Here is an 18757-nt window from a genome sequence, read left to right as displayed (position 1 = left end):
CCAAACAGGTTGGCCATTCTCATCCATTCACATGGCTAGTTGGAAAAGCTAACCTGGGGTGCCTTCTGAAGCCCCAGCCCTTGATCTCCTATTCTCTCCTGCCATTCCCTGATGTGTAGCTTGTGATCATTGTGTCATTGTGGAATCACCAATGTAATGCTCCATTAGGAAGTATCTTTTAGTAGATCAGCTCTATGACCACTGTGAAAATTAAAAAACAATCTTTAATTTTAAAATTATGTTCTAGATCAGGGGTGGGAAACCTTTTTTCTGCCAATAGCCATTTAGATATTTATAACATAATTCATGGACCATACGAAATTATCAACTTAAACATTAGCCTGCTATATTTGGTCAAATATCTAATTAACTCACCCCTAATGCCTTGGCAGGGCCAGACCTTATACGGCCTGCAGGTCAGACATTCCCTACCCATTCTAGATGAATAACCCTGAAAGTGAGAATGGTCCTATCCTTCGGGTTAGAGACTATCTCAGACAAAGGCAGCAAGGGATTCAATTTTACTACTCAACTCTTTGCTTGTGGTAAGAAAGATAACATCCATTTACTTTATTCATTCCCTCAATAGGGGAAAAACACATTAGGTAACTTGATCTAATTTAAAAACTTTAACTATTAATATTACTATAAAAATTACCCTAAAATACATAAGTTCTATTACTGAGATAACAAGAAAAAGATTTCTGTGGAAGAAACTAATATACTGAAGACATGTTATTGTTTTATAACTCCAAATGCAAGCACTTTTTAAAAAAACTCCATCAAGAAAGTATAATCTTTTTGATAAATGGTGTTGGGAAAACTGGATATCCACTTGCAAAAGAATGAAATTGGACCCATATCTTACACCACTCACTAAAATTAAACCAAAATGGATTAAAGATTTTTTTGGTTTACGTTCTGCTTGTTCACTTATTTTGTTTTTTTTTAAAGATTCAATTATTGATAGATACGTATTTATTGCCATTTTATTCATACTTTTTATCTTTTTTTCTTTCTCTTCTTTAAAGAAGTCTCTTTAACATTTCATGTAATACTGGTTTGGTGGTGATGAACTCCTTTAGCTTTTTCTTGTCTGGGGAAATCTTTATATGTCTTTCAATTCTAAATGATAGCTTCGCTGGGTAGAGCAACATTGGTATTAGGCCCTTGCTTTTCATCATTTTGAGTATTCTTTGCCAATCTCTTCTGGCCTGCAAAGTTTGTGTTGAGAAATCAGCTGACAGTCTTATGGGAGCTTCCTTGTAGGTAACAAACTGCTTTTTCTCTTGTGCTTTTAAGATTGCCTCTTTGTCTTTAACCTTTAGCATTTTAATTATGATGCATCTTGGTGTGGGCTTCTTTGGGTCCATCTTGTTTTGGCCTCTGTGCACTTTCTGGATTTATATATCTATTTTCTTCACCAGGTTATGGAAGTTTTCTGTCATTATTTTTTCAAATAGGTTTCAATTACTTGCTTTCTCTCTTCTCCTTCCGGCACCCCTATTATGTGAATGTTGGCACGTTTGAAGTGGTCCCAGGGGCTCTTTACACTATCCTCACTTTTTTTTTTTTTGGATTATTTCTTTTAGCTGTTTTGATTGGGTATTTTTTGCTTCCTTATATTACAAATCGCTGATTTGATTTTAGGCTTCATCTTCTCTACTGTTGATTCCCTGTAACTTATTTTTCATTTCAGTTAGTGTATCTTTCATTTTTGACTGGTTCTTTCTTATGGTTTTATGTTTTTAATGTTATTGACGTTCTCCCTAAGTTCCTTGAGCATCCTTATAACCATGGTTTTGAACTCTATTAACTTCATTTAAGTTTGTTTTTTTTTTTGTCCTTTCACTTAGGACTTGTTTCTTTGTCTCCTCATTTTGGCTACTTTCCTGAGTTTGTTTCTATATATTAGGTAGAACTACTATATCTCCCAGGCTTCATATAGTGGCCTAATATAGTAAGTATCCTATAGCAGCGGTCGCCAACCTTTCAGACCTCATGGACCACCAGTGGTCTGTGGACCACCAGTTGGCAACCGCTGCTCCAAAGGTTTCCTTAAACCAGCGGTCACCAACCTTTCAGACATCCACGGACCACCAGTGGTCCACAGACCACCGGTTGGTGCCTGCTGTCCTATAGGGTCCAGTGGCACAGCCTCCCTATTCTCCAGGGCTGGGCTCTCCGGGTATATCACCCTCCATGTGGGCTTTGTACACCCTCCTGTTGTAGTTGAGCCTTGATTGCTGTTGGCACCTCAATAGGAGGAATTTACCCTCATGCTGATCAACTTCGAGGACTGGCTGGAACCATGGTGGAGGATTAGCTGTGCAGGGCCCACCCACAGCACAGGACTTACTTCAGCAGGGCTCTGGTGCCCTCTGAGTTTGCCTCATGAGTGTGTTACTTGTGGAGGTGGTTGGGTGGGCCATAGACATGATCTGAAGCTGTCCACTGCGTGTATTGGCTCTGGGCCTCCTGGGAGGCGTAGTCCAAGGTCAACTGCTGCCTGTGTTCTGTCCAGGGTCTCCAGGAATGATCTATAAAGCATTGTGCAGATGGTACTGCTACTAGAAGTACCCAGGAGAGGCCACCTGGTTACCAAGGTTACTGCTAATGCCAGGCCTGGGGCCACTTAGTGAGAGTTATGGGGCACAACAAACTCAGATGCTGCTTGTTTGAGAGATTTTAGGAAAGTCTGAAGCATGAGCCAAGACAGGTCATTTGTATGGAAAAGCTACTGGAAACAGCTTGGATGGGCCTGCAAGTTGGTGGAGTGGGGTCTCAGGGAATCAACAGGGTGGGTTGAACAATGTTAGCTAGGTTAATGAAGACTCAGATATGGCACCTGCCTGCTGTCTCTGTGGTGGGGAGGGACCAGAGAAGGAACAACGGCTTATGCCAGTACTTCTCTCTGGGAGAAAGCTGCCCCTCCAGCTCTCACCCTGATGCAGGACAATTCAGTTCCTCCCTCTGTAGCTTTGGTGCTTTTTGACCTGCTGCTTCAGTGCTGGAGCTTAGACAGAGTGAGTCTGAGTAAGTCCGTGCATGGGCCCTTTAAGAGGAACTGTTTGGGACTCCAGCAGCCCCCTGTCTCACAATCCCTGCTGGGTTTTAAAGCCAGAAGTTATAGGGACTTCTCTTTCTGGCTCTGGAACCCTGGGCTGGGACCCCTCACTCCTCAGGGACCTCCACTGCCGAGATATCCCTCCCGATTTTTATCTACCACATGTGGGTATGGGACTAACTCATTCACTGTCTCTGCCCCTGCTAGCAGTCTTTATGTGGCTTCTTTTCTGTATTGTTGGTTGTAGGACTTCCATTTCAGCTATATTTCAGGCAGTTCTGAGTGATGGTTGTTCTGTAGTTTAGTTGTAATTCTGATGTCCTAAATGCATGTACTTCTAAGAGGACTCCACATCACTGTGATAAGAAATTCTCTGTAAGAAAACTCCTGGACTGTGGGCACGTCAGGTTTCTTAGGGCTATGAGTTCCCTATTCCCTATGTAAACCAAAAGCAAACCTCCTTGGTACATTAGTGAGGGAGGTACTTAAATAGGCTAGGAGTAATGTGCATTGGAATGGCTGCCATAGGAAAGGAAGATGCAAAAGAGTTCAGGATATAAAGGATTAATGTAAGTACAGCTAGGCCATTTATTGCTTTTTACATTTGATTTTGGAAGTTACCTATTAGCCTACCTGTGTATGTATGTGTGACATGCAGACTTCTAAGATGGCTCCCAGGGACCCCACTTCCTGGTATATGTGTTCTTATGGAATTTTCTCTCCTGAACTGTGGGCTGGACCACACTGCTAATGACCAGAGTACTGCAGAAGTGATGGGATGTCACTTCCAAGAGTAGGTCACAAGATACAGACTTCTGTCCTGCCAGCTTATTTTCTCTCTTTCCTTCTTGCTTGCTCGCTCTGGGGAAGCCAACTGTTTTGAGCTGCTCTAAGGAGAGGACCCATGGCAGGCTGCTGGCCACATCCATTAAGGAACTGCGATCCTCAGTCCAACAGGCTGTGAAGAAATGAATCCTGCCATCAACCACCTGAGTGAGCTCGGAAGCAGATCCACCTTCAGCTGAATCTTATGATGACTTCAGTCCTGGCCAACACCTTGACTGCGGCTCTTTGAGAGCTGGAGAACCCAGTTGAGCTGTACCCCGATGCCTGACCCATAGGAACTATGAGAGAATCTTCTGTTACCATGTAAAAGATAACTAACAGAGTACGCAGAACTCCAAAGCAGGGGTCAGCAAACTTTTTCTGAAAGGGCTAGACAGTAAATAGTTTCAGGTTTGTGGAGCCTATGGCTTCTGTTGCAGCTACTCAACTCTGTTGTTGCAGCACAAAAGCAGCCAAAGACAATATATAAACGAATGGGTATGGCTATGTGCCAATAAAACTTATTTTACACCCCTGACTTGTTTGGCTCAGTGGATAGAGTGTCAGCCTGTGGACTGAAGGGTCCCAAGTTCGATTCCGATCAAGGGCATGTACCTTGGTTGCGGGCACATCCCGGTGGGGGGGTGTGCAGGAGGCAGCTGATCGATGTTTCTGTCTCATCGATGTGTCTAACTCTCTATCCCTCTCCCTTCCTCTCTGTAAAAAAGAAATCAATAAAAATATTAAAACAAAACAAAAAACAAACTTATTTTACAAAATAGGTAGTGATTTGACTCACCAGCTGTAGTTTGCCAACCCCTGCTCTAAAGAGCAGGCTGTACAGAAATACTACTTTTGAGTTAAAATGATCTCCATTTTAGCATTGTCTTAAAAAAATTATTTTAATAATTGAAAACAAACTCAATCTATCATAATAACACAGGCAGCTAAAAGGAAAACAGTAGATGTCTAATAAATTTCTCAATTTGGCCAGTAATCTAAGAAACACAAGTATCTTTTATGACAAATGGCTACCTCTATTTGCATTTTGACAAGGAAGAGCTGATGTCCAATGTTGGAGAAATATCTGAGCACCTACTGAATTAGTTGTGTGTCACAACTCTGACCACAATAGCTCCTGAGACATGCACTGGTTTCCCCCTCACGTGGTGTGCTGTTCCCACAGTGAGAACAGTGCTTACCTTTGCTTTTTGACAGTGGTGATGGTGGCTGCTCTGTAAACACGTCTAGGGCTGGGGAGTCATGGTGGTCGAAGTCTTTGTCCATGGCTTCTATGAGACTGGTGATGTCTGAGTCCTCTGAGCTGTGCCTTGTGCTGCTGGCATGTTCTGGGTGGGAAGGATGCACGAGGGGGGTGGGTGACAGCCTTCCAGACTGTGGCTCCTGGTGCTGAGGCACTGGTGGTGGTGGAGGGGGAGAGTGCTGCTCCAGCGTGCCATGGACATGGTGCTGGCTGCTGTGCTGGCTCTGTTTTGCTCCTTTGGACTTTCTGCCTGCTGCGTGACCCTGGGCCACTGTGTTCGAGTCAAGGACCAGGGTGCCTGCTTTGCTAGCAGACTGTGCAGAAGTCCTGCTAGAGGTACTGGTGCTGTTTTTGGCTCTGACATTGTTCATGTCAGCTGAGTTTCTATTGCTGTGACTGCTGTGTGGATGGACTGACGGACCACACTGCTTATGACTTCCTGCACCAGGTCGTGATGACGAGCCCCCTGGGCCACAGAACCCCCGACTATGACTGGGGTCACAGCTGAGTGTGTTCAAGCTGAAAAAAGGATGAACTGCAGTTAGTAAATAGCAACCTACAAATTCTTAAAAATAATATTTATTTAATCAGTAAAGCCATCACAGTATAAATACTCTAAAAACAACAAGAAATAGGGATACTCGTCCTAGCTGGTTTGGCTCAGTGGATAAAACGCTGACCTGCAGACTGAAGGGCCCCAGGCTCATTCCAGTCAAGGGCACGTACCTCGGTTGCAGGCTTGATACACATATGGTACTGGAAGCAACCAATCGATGTGTCTCTCTCTGTCTCTCCCCTCCCTTCTACTCTGTCTAAAAATCAATGGGAAAAAAAAAAGAATAGGAATACTTTTCACAACTCTATATGGTCTGTTCTATCAAAAATTTAGAAATCAAGTCAGGGTCTAAGAAAATATTTTAACCTTCACCAATATAATGAAAACATGATTACTTGCTATGAGTTCTTAGTAACTGAGAGCTACATGCAGCATATTATTAAGTAATTAGAATTAAGATCCCCTCCGCCCTGGGTAAAAATAAAAAGGCATTTTTCATTTAATTACATCAGCCAAATCTATACATTCTAGAGAATTTATTTCCAGCCTGTGAACATACTTTCCTTCAGATGAAATACCAATGATTCTCCTGAGATCAAATGGTCTTCCCACATCAAAGGGTGGGTTTGAGGCCTCAAAGGACAGCCGTCTTCGAAATGGCTCCCAAATTCCTTGAGCTTCTAAATAGGCTGTTCCAATAACCAAAAGAAACAGGGCACTGTGGGGACAGAGAGGGAGAATTGGGTTCATGTGTTAGTGCCAGAGTAACCCAATTTGACATTAAAGGCAGAATTTCTTGGCAAAGTACAATCCTGTGTAATAAAAGGCTAATATGCAAATTGTCCCCTTGGGAGTTCGACAGCTTGCTATGATGTTGCCTGACCACTAGGGGGCGGCACGGAACAAAGGAAGGCCCCAGCCAGCAACTGGCAGCGGGGGGAAGGAAGGCCCTGGCCAGCAGCCAAAAGGCCCCAATCAGCCCTGATAGCCAGCCAGGCATAGGGACCCTACCTGTGCATGAATTTCATGCACCGGGCCTCTAGTCTCATATAAAAGACAAAGATGCCTATGAAAGTTTTTAATGGGCCAGTCAAAAAACAAAGCACTATGGATAAAAGTTTGTGTACCAAATTTTTATAGAATGCCAAGTTACACAAGGCTTATAAGGGGGAAGTAATTATTTGTATCAGAACAGTCACTAAAGGATACTTTCCTTTTACCAAAAGCAGCTTTTATCTTTTCTTTTAGTTTTAACTCTAGGTCAACTCTATTCCCTTAAAGGATATGTGGGTTAGACTATATCTGATTCTTAAAACACAAAGAAATATACTGGGGGGAAAAAAGAATGCTAAGGATTTAAAAATAATTTCTAATCAGTTTTCTGTTGCTTAGGTGAGACTCCAGAAGAATACGCTGTAGGGTAAATCACATATGCCCAAGTCACATAACTGATAAATTAGGAGTGTTTTTTTCCTTTAAGAAATTAACATGCACTTAATTTATATAGTGAATTGCAAAATCAGACAGACTGTTGTTTACGGTATATGCCACCAAAAAATGCTCAGTTTTGACTGCTTGTACTAGACGTGGAGCAGATATATAAGCTGGACTGTGTTAGCAGGTACGTAAGCTGGACCTGTCTGTTCATGGAGGACCCCTGACACTCAGAACACGACTGGCACACGGTGGGCACTCGAACAATGCCCAGTGATGCTGAATACCAACCTGGAAAGAAGACAAGTACCTCATTATTCCTGAGATGATGATATACAGAGCCAGCTCCCAGTTGGGTCTGGGTAGGGCTTCTGCACAGGTTGCTAACATATGGTACGGAAGGGATGCATTCAATATAAACACAAATTCAGAGCCACTGGCTGTTATAAACTTCAGTTCACGAATAACCCTAGATGCTGTGAAATCAGGAGTAAACCTAAAACAGAATAATGGCAGTTAAGATCAAATTTTACATATATATTGCAAGCAGTTTAAATATACTACCAGTCCCATACTCCTTTGAAATATAACACAGAATTTCAGTGTAACACTTTTATTCACCTTCCTTATTTTAAGATGGAGAAAGTTTCCCATGAGGTTAATAACAATAACAACTATATTCTGTGGATAAGGAGAAATAACATAAAAACAGTAACAACCTGCTCCTGTAATTATTAATTCAGAAAGTAGTTTCTGAGCTTCCTTCCCTTCCCTTCTTCTTTCTCTAAATCCACAGTTTTCCCAGGATACATTCCCAATGATGCTTTTAAAAAATGCTGTCCAAGCCCCAGTGATCTTTTCTTTGTCTCCTGCAGTCCGGCTTTCTGCCCAATTATTGTATTTTTATTTTTGTTAACTGTATGTTCCCCAACCAGACGATGTGCACCTGAGGAAAGGTGTGCTATTCCTCACTGGACCTGTCGGTGCCAAGCACTGTGCCTTACTCAGAGTGATGAATGCAGTTCCCTGTTAAGACAATGTCCACTCAAGATCATGACACTGTCATTCAATTAAGGGGACAGGTTATATTTTATTACATAAACTTTACAACATGACAACTTATCAATTAGTTAAAATACGCTGCAACCATCACCAACACAGGAATTGAAACTGTCTTGACAAAAATCCCACATGTTCGTACATGGTACAACATGGAAAACGGCATGTATGACGTGTCTGCTTTGTGCTGAGGCCACCAACACCTTCTGCTTTAACACAAGCCGGAAAATAATTTTGAAACTGGTTTCTAAGACTATCTCATCCAATCTGGGGTTATAAGTTTCACAATTTTGAAACCAAGCTATCAAAAAATAACTTAAACAAAGATTAAGTGAAAAACAAAACAAAAAACACCAAGTAAATACATTTGTGGATAAAGACCCTTTTTTGTAAGTATGAAAATATATTTGCACCAAGTGTGAATAACTCTAGTATAAAAAGTTAATGAGAAGCTACTGACTCATTATACCCTATCAGAAAATACTTACAATATAATTATGTCTTTAGAGGCATTGGCGCTTAGTGCAAACTCTTGACAATTAACGACTTTAAAGCCATATCCCTCACATGGGTACCCACTGACTTCAATGGTTTCTATGTTAATTTGAAGTTGTCCTGTATTCTCTACTTTGAATGTTCTTTTCAATGTGAAATTCGGTTCTCTCAGTTTCAAACCTAAGGGGAGAAATACGGGGAGTGAGTATAACTCTTGCGGCATGTGCTCCAGGTCCCAATGATGAGCAAGTTCCTCGGGAACACGTCTGGTGACTATGAAGCACCTCCTCGTGCCCGAGTCCAGCTTTACCAGACTTCAGCAGGAAGTTCTCCACTTTACAGGTCCTTTCAGATGCCAAAGTTTGATCATGCTTTATCTTTTACATCAGAGTAAGTCATCCAAGTCATGAAATGAATATTGGTACTTTAAATCTTTTAAGATCCAAATCAAACAACCCTGAAAGCAAGTCAGGATGTTTTCTTAAAAATCTGAAGTATTCATCACTAATATGCACATGTGCACCGACAGAAATACTGTTCTTGTTTTTGGAATTATTTACTGTTGAAAGCAAATGCTGAAATTTGTGCCTGGGGACCTGTTAGCAATACTCACTATCTGTACAATCTTTTAATAATGCTTCTGTGATTTTAAAGCGTAAAGAACTCCCTGGACCAGGAAGCTTGCCTGCCACCCTCAAGTTCTCGGTTGTTCCTTGTCCTTGGACCATCAGAGCATCCATCACGGTCAGGTTATTTCTATGCAAGAACAAGAATTACAGATTTTTCATCACTTCTTGGCCTTTTGGCTAAGATCAAGTAAAGAACTACACATTTTTCTCCTATTATATTCGCACAATATTTTGATCCATAATTTTTACTATTATTTTATAAACCACCATGTGGAAATTAATACAGTAAATTTAAGAGTGAGACATTTATACTTTAAGAATTAAAAAATATTTCCACAAAGAAAAGCAAGGGTTTTTTATTTTTAAAAGCCATGCATGCACAGTAAGCACAATTCAGGTCTTTAGCTATGAACACAATCACAAAGTAACTTTCATCAGGCGTTGTGTGTCTTGGACAAAGCCAAAAAACATATCCATAAATAAATATGCAAACTCATATGGACACAAATCAAGTAACAACTTCTACAGAAGTGCTAAAAATCACAGCGCACTCACATCCCAGGCCGTACCTGATTATGATCAGTGAGGAAACAGTTCTGTTGTGAACAGGAGTAAACTTTACTTTGACAGACCTCTTCTCTCCAGGTTTTAAAATGAGGTTCAAGATGAAATGTCGAGAGAGGCCCTCTGTGAACCCAGCTGAACTCTGCAGTGGATGAGCCTTGGGTAACAAATGGCAGTCATTAATAAAGTCTTTGGAAAAATGTTTTTTCCTTTACCCCATCTACAGCCCAGTATCAGTATTACCAGCTTCTTGAATTGATTAAATATGTAAACATTATCTGTCACAATTTAAACACTGGTTAGCTGATAAGCAGAGCTGGGCAGCCAGTGCATTCAGCCCCCAAATGGGCTTTGTTCCCCAGGACACTGACAGGGACAGGTGTCCAAACTCTTCATGTTTGTATTAGGCATGTTTTTATATAGAGATCTTTTAATTTTGAAATATAACACACATGCAGAAAACTACACAAACCTAAAATAAATAACTCAGTGTTTTAAAAGAAAGCAAACAGCTGTGTAACCAACACCAGCACTGCAGGTCCTGCTGCCGCTGTCCCCGCCTGCCATCCCTGCTGGCCTGCTCCTCCCTCTGAAGGGTGTCAGCTGAAGGGTCTTAAGGTTGCATCCTATATTTTATTTGTAAAAATATTTCCAATTCATGTTAATCTCTGACTTTTATTCTGAAAGCTAATATAAGCACATAATTACTGTTTCATAAACACCTGATGATTTAAAGTTTAAAGAATAGCTTAGTTTAATAATCAAAATATGACTTCTTGACAGCCAGTTACAGATTATTAAAAAAATCATAGTTCATATTTCAGAATATTCTGCTCTGACGTTTAAGCAACATTAAGTTTAAGCTTTCTGTGGGAAGGGTCCGTGAGCTTCATGGCTCTGCTACTGTGTGAAAGAAAAGTGAGTTTTGTAGGATTTTTCTACTCTACTTGGCAGTTAGGTTTAATACATACAGATCCACCTACTTGCATTGGCAGGATTCCTCAAACATAACTTAGAGTCAATGACTTAATGCAGCACACTACTTTTTAACTCTTGCATCTGAGGCTAATTTTTTCCCGTGTCTAACATTCTTTTCCATTAATGTCTACTTAGACAACAGAATATTCTAAGTGCCCTGAATGGTTGGTAAACAAATAAGTTCCTTTTAAATAAACTCTTCTGGGTAATTGATGGACACATACTATATTATACACTAGAGGCCCGATGCACAAAATTTGTTCAAGGGGCAAACAGCGGTTCTCAACTTGTGGGTTGCAACCCCTTTGGGGGTCGAACAACCCTTTCACAGGGGTCGCCTAAGACCATCAGAAAACACATATTGAATATATAATTACATATTGTTTTTGTGATTAATCACTATGCTTTAATTATGTTCAATTTGTAACAATGAAAATACATCCTGCATATCAGATATTTACATTATGATTCATAACAGTAGCAACGAAAATAATTTTATGGTTGGGGGTCACCACAACATGAGGAACTGTATTAAAGGGTCGCGGCATTAGGAAGGTTGAGAACCACTGGTCCAGAAGGTTGTCCAGGCAGTCATTCTACTCTTCGGTCTAATTAGCATATTAGCTTTTTATTATATAGGATATATTCCCAACAAACATTAGCTAATATAAACTTTGAGGACTTGGGAAAACCTGAGGATGTTGTGATGCCTCAGAGATAGCGTTAAGGGCCTCCAACATTCTCTATCATTATGTAGTAGTGGTTTTCACAGAGTGACAACACTGACCCTTGGGATGCTCAGAGATCTTTCAGGGTATCCAGTGTCTGAACTATTTCCCTAATACTGGCAGAACTAGCAGACTTTTTCAGTGTTTTGACATCTGTACTGATAAGTCAGCAAAAGCAATGGTGGGTAAACCTGCTGACCCTTTCGCACAAGGCAAGGCAGTAGTATCAAACTTTCTGAGAAGCCAGTCTTCTTCCCTATGTGCACTTGTAGTTAAGAGAAGCAAGTTCTTGCCCTCGCCGGTATGGCTCAGTGGATAGAGCATCAGCCTGAGGACTGAACGGTCCCAGGTTCGATTCCGGTCAAGGGCACATGCCCAGGTTGCGGGCTTGATCCCCGGTGGGGGGCATGCAGGAGGCAGCCAATCAATGATTCTCTCTCATCATTGATGTTTTTATCTCTTTCTCCCTCTCTCTTCCTCTCTGAAATCAATAAAAATATATTATAAAAGAAAAAAGAGAGAGAAGCAAATTCTGGATTCAGTAATAATAAATATCAATCTTATTAAATCTCAACCCTGGACACATGTCTTTGTAATATTCTGGGGGATAAAACGAGAAGTTTGTATAAAGTACAATTGCTGCATGAGGCTCTACATTGTCTTGAAAAGCTAGTGTTTAAGATGTAAACTGAACTCACTGCTTTTCTCATGGAACACCATTTAATTTTGAGAAAACGACTTGACAAGCAAACTATGGTTATTCAGATGGGGTGTTTGGTAGACATTTTCACGAAAATGCAGTGCCTTTGTCCCTTCAGGGAAAACAACTGAAGTATTTATTGCCAATGATAAAATTTCAGGATATGAGCAAATTTTGGAAACAAGGTATCATACATCAAAAAGAGATCAAAAAGTAAAGTTAGCATGGGTGTTAAGGGAAGAGTTAGGGAGAATCAGGACAGCTTCAAAAGTGAAGGCTTCCCAGCCAGCCGGGCGCCATGAACAGGATGTTTAGGGATGGATGTGGTATGTGGTAGGGCAGAATGAAAGGCATGGAGGCCTTGAGACTTCGCAGTTTGCAGAAGGCTTTAGTTCCAAGTGCTGATTTCCTGACTGATACATACCCTGTACAGTAAGGCCTTACAACATGAGTGATTAGTGGCTGTGCATCCTGACCTGTATGATAGAGAATATTTTGTTCCTGGAACAAATCAGTTTATGTAAAAATTTATTAATTCAAGATTGATTGAAAACTATGCATACTATTGTGCTAAAGTATAAATACAGCCAGCCATGGGTCTGGCACTCCTGGAGCTTAGAATTTTATTACCAATTATCCAAAATAAACATTTAAATGGCCACGCACAATATTTTGAGGTTTAATAAAGTATATTATGTATTAGCATATACCTCACTGTCCTGATGCATAAACCTGTATTGTGAACAGGGAGCCACTGAAAGGACAGAATATAAAGAAACAATGGTTTCCTAGAGGCAAAGGTGTCAGACAAGGGTGCACTTTATTGCTCTATTTGTTTAATCTGTATGCAGAACATATCACACGAAAAATTGGACTATACTCAGAGGAAGGAGGAGTGAAAATCAGTGGAAGAAATGATAAGATAAGCATATAATACCAACTTACTGGCAGAAAGTAGTAACAATTTGAAACAACTTTGGATGAAAGTGAAAGAAGAAAGTGCCAACAGGACTACATTTGTACATCAAGAAGACAAGAATGATAACTACAGAAGAAATATACAACTTTAATGTAGACAATGGAGACACTGAAATTGTTAAAAGATTTTGCTGGTTCAATCATCAACTCAGATAGAGACTGCATCCAAGAAATCAAGAGAAGGCTGAGACTCAGAGGGCAGCAATAGAAGCATTAGGTCACCAAGAGCAAAGATGCGCCATTAGAGCCTTCATATTCCCAATAACTATGTACCGATGTGAGAGTTGGACAGTGAAGAAGGCTGATAAAAAACAACAACAACATGGAGCTTAGCCAATGTGGCTCAGTGATGGAATGTTGACCTATGAACCAGGAGGTCATGGTTCAATTCCTGGTCAGGGCACATGCCCAGGTTGTGGGCTCAATCCCCAATGGGGGCGTGCAAGAGGCAGCTGATCGATGTTTCTCTCTCATCAATGTTTCTATCTCTATATCCCTCTCTCTTCTTCTCTCTCTAAACATCAATAAAAACATTAAAAAAAAAAACCCAAACAAACCATGGATTCATCTGAAATATGGTGTTGGAGAGCACTATGGATATTGTGACAGAAAGACGAACAAGTGGGCTCTAAAGCAAATTAAGCCCGAAACATCACTGGAGACAAAAATGCCAACTGAAGCTGTCCTACTTTGGGCACATCATGAGAAGACAGGGTTCTTTGCAAAAGGCAATTGTGCTGGGAAAAGAGGCAGCAGGAAAAGAGGAAGACCAAGCATGGGATAGACGGACTCCATAACAGAAGCCTTAGGCTGAGTCTACAGAAGCTGAGCAGGGCACTGAGGACAGGACCTGACGGACATCACTCAACCACGGGGTCACCAGTAGTTGGTGCATATAACACACACACCCTTCATCAATACAGTCTCTGAATTTCTAGTAGCTGTTATTATACATAATCATGGCCTTAATGTTTAATGACCACAAACAGGAATCTTCTACCCAGTGTGCTTCATGTTGATCTAAATCCTACCTATTCTGCCTGTGTTTTTACCTCTAGAACCATTACTGACTATCCTGACTTCTTAGGTAACTTGCCCTTCAGCCAAATTGAATAGGTAATAGTTTTCCTTCACATGAACACTGATCACGTTACAGAAATATTTCTGTGAAATAGTATAAAGTTTCAATACTTACACTGTTTCTGAAGACTTGGAATTCTAGTGTTCTTAAATCTATTTTTGCCACCTTACTCAAGTTAAACCTAAAATAAAAATGTATACATATTTCTGTGTAAGCAGCATCATAATTAAATGGATGAAAGAGTAATTATCAAGTCTGTGCTTTATTTGCAAAATATCTTTTGGAAGATCTGAGATAACTATTTTTATCAGATTAATAGCCTTTAAAAATTAATAGCCACAACTTACAGTCAATATTTTGCTCACTTTTAAAAGTAAAATATTTCAAAGGTTCCATTTGCTTTCTTTATAATTTTGTAGGAAGACCTTCTACATTGCTTTTTCTTATCTTAAACTGAAATTAGCTCCCATACACAAACAAGGTTGAAGCTCAATTTCCGGTCAGTGCACATACCTAGGTTGCAGGTCTGATCCCCATTTGGGGAGCATACAGGAGGCAACCAATTGATGTTAGAGTCTCTCTCATATCGGTGTTTCTCTCTCTTTCCCCTCCTCTCTAAAATCAATAAACATATCCTCGGATGAGGATTAAAAAAAAAAAAGTTGTATACTTAAAAAAATAAACACAAAAAACTGAAAAATTTTCCATTTGCTTAACATAGTACCAATCTCTCTTCCTAGAATCTCCTCTCAACTTTAATTACAGACCCACAATTTCTTTAAGCCCAATCTATTACTGGATGAGCTGGTAAAGTGAGGATTCAATGCTAGTATAAAAACATTTTGATTACCTAAAGAAGTGCTTACCTTGATATTAACTTATCTACAAAGACTGAAGGATTGGAATATAAAGCCAGAGGAATAAATTGAATGTAAACAGGAACATCTGCAGGATTTTCTAAAGTAATCTCTTCTTCCTTAAATAAAGTAACCAAACAGTAAATGAAAAATCCATAGTTAAGAGAGTCGATATTTTATAAACCTACTATGTACTTCCAAAACCCGACGTTGCTTTGAATACTTACTGAAGAGCAGTTGGTATTAGTGAGTGGGAATGTCAAGAGCCGGGGTGAGCTAAGTATGGAAGGCCAGGAGAGCTCGGCAGTGATTTTTGATAGTATATTTTTTTGAAGGTCTGTATTTACTTCAAATAAAGCACTCAATCTAGAAAAAACAATGTTATAAGCCACTGGATCAAAATGAAGTATGAGTTCTCTAAAACAAATTCTATCAGACTTGTGTGCTTGAGGAATTTTATTCTGGCTCTGGATAAACACAGCTTTATTTGCTCTAACATCTCACTATGCTTTACTAGAGATGTATAAAGTTGTTTCTATTTTGGCACAAAGAGCTGCCAACATATGTACTACTGATCACCTGTATTGTTTTTTCATTGAGTATGCAAAGAAAAAGACAGGCAGATAACATATAATGTATGGGGATCCCAAAGGGTCTTGCCTGCCTAGCGGAAAGATCTAAACACTAAGAGCAGGGTGCTAAGAACATTTTTAGTAGAACTAATGAGAAGGCAGTACATTGCTTGGCATATAGTTTTCCCTCCCTTGAGATAAAAATCAAAATCCTACATGCAATGAAGACATCAGTTGCAAGGTAATCCATAGGAGGGCTTTGTGCAGATATACGTAATGTTATCAGCAACATTCGGGACTCATTTGAATATTTCCCTACATATGAATGTTTGCAAATAAGCTGTTTAGAGCTCAGAACACATTTCCTAAGCAAACAATAGTATAAATGGGGCTAAGGTCCCTGGACCCAAACACTGAAGCCTATTTTAACCCTAAACAATACCAAATTATGGCACTGCAATATTGGTAAGAGCATAGGTTTTATAAGACTAGTAACAGAGCTCTAGCTAGTTTGGCTCAGTGGCTAGAGTGTCGGCCTGTGGACTGAAGGGTCCCAGATTAGATTCTGGTCAAGGGCATGCTGCCAGGGTTGCAGGCTTGATCCCCAGTAGGGGGCGTGCAGGAGGCAGCCGATCAATGATTCTCATCATTGATGTTTCTCTCTCTCTCTCTCCCTCCCTTCCTCTCTGAAATCAATAAAAAAAATATTAAAAAAAAAAAAAAGACTAGTAACAGAAACTCTCTGTAACGTACACATTGACAAGGTACCACAGAGGCAGGAGCAGGAAGCATGCCCTGCGACTATGCACCTGGGTCCTGGAGGCACAGGGCAGACAGGGAGCCCAGGTCTTTAGCAGTGGAGTGCTGGGCACACAAAGAGGAAGGCAAGGGGTGTCAGTAGGTGGGAGGTGATGAGGTTCCTTGTCAGCTGAGCCTAGGGCAGCACTCTGAGTTACTAATTCATAATTGAATGTTAATTTGGAGACTGCCTGTATATTACAATGTCCACTATGGAAATTTAGGAGACCAATAAGTGTTTCAATCAGTGTTCTCTTAGTGAGCTCATTGTCTCTCTGTACTTATTTTAACCATATGAAAGTAAAAATTTAACTCTTTTCTTTAAGAAAACTTTTCACAGCAGATAGTTCAGATAATCAGAAACCTCAGATTTAACTGTTAGTGGTTTGAAAATTTTATAGTACAATAAATTGCAATATCTTGATACATTTCAAATTAGCCAAATGAGAATAATAGTTTTCATCAGTTGTCATATTATCATCATTCTAGTCAAATTCTCTTCTGAAGTAACTGAAAAGATCACATTTCTATACGGTCTGTTTTTGAATACAGGTGCAATAGATTTGTAATTAGCATGTTTTCTACCTGCCGAAGACATGCTGAGCCCACTGGAACTGGGCCTTGTGTACCTCTAACAGCCCAGCATTTCGAAAAGGTGGTCTTTCCACTATGACCACATACACACTCGGTCTCCTACTATGGGATTAAACCGAGAACATGTTTTCCTTGCCTTTAACGGAGGTCAGTAGTAGACAAAAACTTTCTTATGCAAATGGATGTGTCTGAAGTGAACACTGTTGTCATCCTACATAAAGACAACTTCAAATAGTTTCTTTGAAGTATCTAGAATGATGGAGTAAAGAGAAAAATGGTAGTGTGTATATTTCTGAGCAACATACAATTAAAATGGCAATTCAAGATGCCTCATTAATAATTTTCTGAAGATTAGAATATTTTCTTAGCTATAGTAAAGTAAAATAACCTAATATAAAAATAATATTTAGGAAGTAACATCAACTGAGACGCTTTGAACTTGTACAGGTAGTCAAAATACTTAAAGCAAAACCACTCACTTATGACCTGAGTTTTCCTTTATTCCCATCCATCCTTTGAATAGGCTTTGATGCAAATCCCAGTCCGCATCCCATGTATCTTCCTGCATGGCTACCCCAGGCTGCACTTTGGGTTCAGCTAAAACAGGGAACGTAAGTTATTATTATTTTTAATTAATTTTAGAGAGAAAGGAGGGGGGAGAGAGAAACACTGATTTGTTGTTCCACTTATTTGTGCATTCATTGGTTGATTCTTATATGTGCTCTGACCGGGGATTGAACCTGCAACTTTGGTGTATCAGGATGCTCTAATCAACTGAGCTACCACTGGCCAGGGACAGTGGTATGACATACTCACCCTACATCTAATCCATTTGCCAATTTTCCTTCAAATGATTTCTACAGCCCAATAGATAGAGACGGATTTTAAAAATGGTGGCCTTCATTAAAGAATATTTTGTGCCCCTGGCCAGGGCTTCTCAATGGTTAGAGTGTTGGGCAGTACACTGAAGGGTCTCTGGTTCAATTCCCAGTCAAGGGCATGTACCTGGGTTTTAGGTTTGTTTCCTACCCCCAGTCGGGGTGAATGCAGGAGGCAACCAGTCCATGTCTTTTTCACATTGATGTTTTTCTCCCTCCCAACGCCCCCTGCTTTCACTCTCTCTCAAAGGCAATGGAAAAAATATCATGTGAGGATGAACAAAACAAAAAAAAGAAAAAAAGAAAGAAAGAAAAAGAATATTTTGTGGATAGTGAAAAAACAGCAAGGTAACTTACATTTGGACAAAAAAGGCAAGCCGACATAGCAATGATCTCCACACTGCAGTCCAGGATCAAAATAAATATTTGCAATCTATGAAGAGGCACAGGAGATTCATGAATTCCAAGTCCACAGAAGGTCACAATAATAAAACACTCATGAATGGGAATTCTTAATTAGAACATGTCAAACCTTTGATTTTTTCCCTGGCTCCAAGTCTTCTTTATTGGCCCGTAATCGTTTGTAGTAAAACCGCCCATCTTCTGACAAAGATCGAATTTGCTGTATCTTTACCTTCTGTGAGAAGGAGTTCATTATACTTAAACTCTGATGAACTACTTTCCCCTGAAGGAAGAAAAC

General features: G+C 40.1%; 1 protein-coding gene across 1 annotated transcript in view; it reads right to left on the bottom strand.

The window, feature by feature from the left end:
* TMEM131 (transmembrane protein 131) overlaps window positions 1-18757 on the bottom strand; it is a 272545-nt gene that overhangs the window by 32661 nt on the left and 221127 nt on the right. The window contains exons 22-33 of the mRNA XM_014536436.1: window positions 18590-18742; window positions 18415-18490; window positions 17659-17776; window positions 15443-15581; window positions 15225-15334; window positions 14473-14539; window positions 9899-10050; window positions 9314-9456; window positions 8694-8880; window positions 7457-7642; window positions 6272-6430; window positions 5095-5675 (exon numbers count right to left, since the gene is read on the bottom strand). Coding sequence (XP_014391922.1) covers window positions 5095-5675; window positions 6272-6430; window positions 7457-7642; window positions 8694-8880; window positions 9314-9456; window positions 9899-10050; window positions 14473-14539; window positions 15225-15334; window positions 15443-15581; window positions 17659-17776; window positions 18415-18490; window positions 18590-18742 — 2071 coding nt within the window. The remainder of the gene's footprint in view (window positions 1-5094; window positions 5676-6271; window positions 6431-7456; window positions 7643-8693; window positions 8881-9313; window positions 9457-9898; window positions 10051-14472; window positions 14540-15224; window positions 15335-15442; window positions 15582-17658; window positions 17777-18414; window positions 18491-18589; window positions 18743-18757) is intronic.

This window comes from Myotis brandtii, unplaced genomic scaffold (assembly GCF_000412655.1).
Source record: "Myotis brandtii unplaced genomic scaffold, ASM41265v1 scaffold1612, whole genome shotgun sequence".
NCBI classification, from domain to species: domain Eukaryota; kingdom Metazoa; phylum Chordata; class Mammalia; order Chiroptera; family Vespertilionidae; genus Myotis; species Myotis brandtii.
Note: the sequence above shows the minus strand (reverse complement) of the source record. Positions and strands in the feature narration are given on the sequence as shown.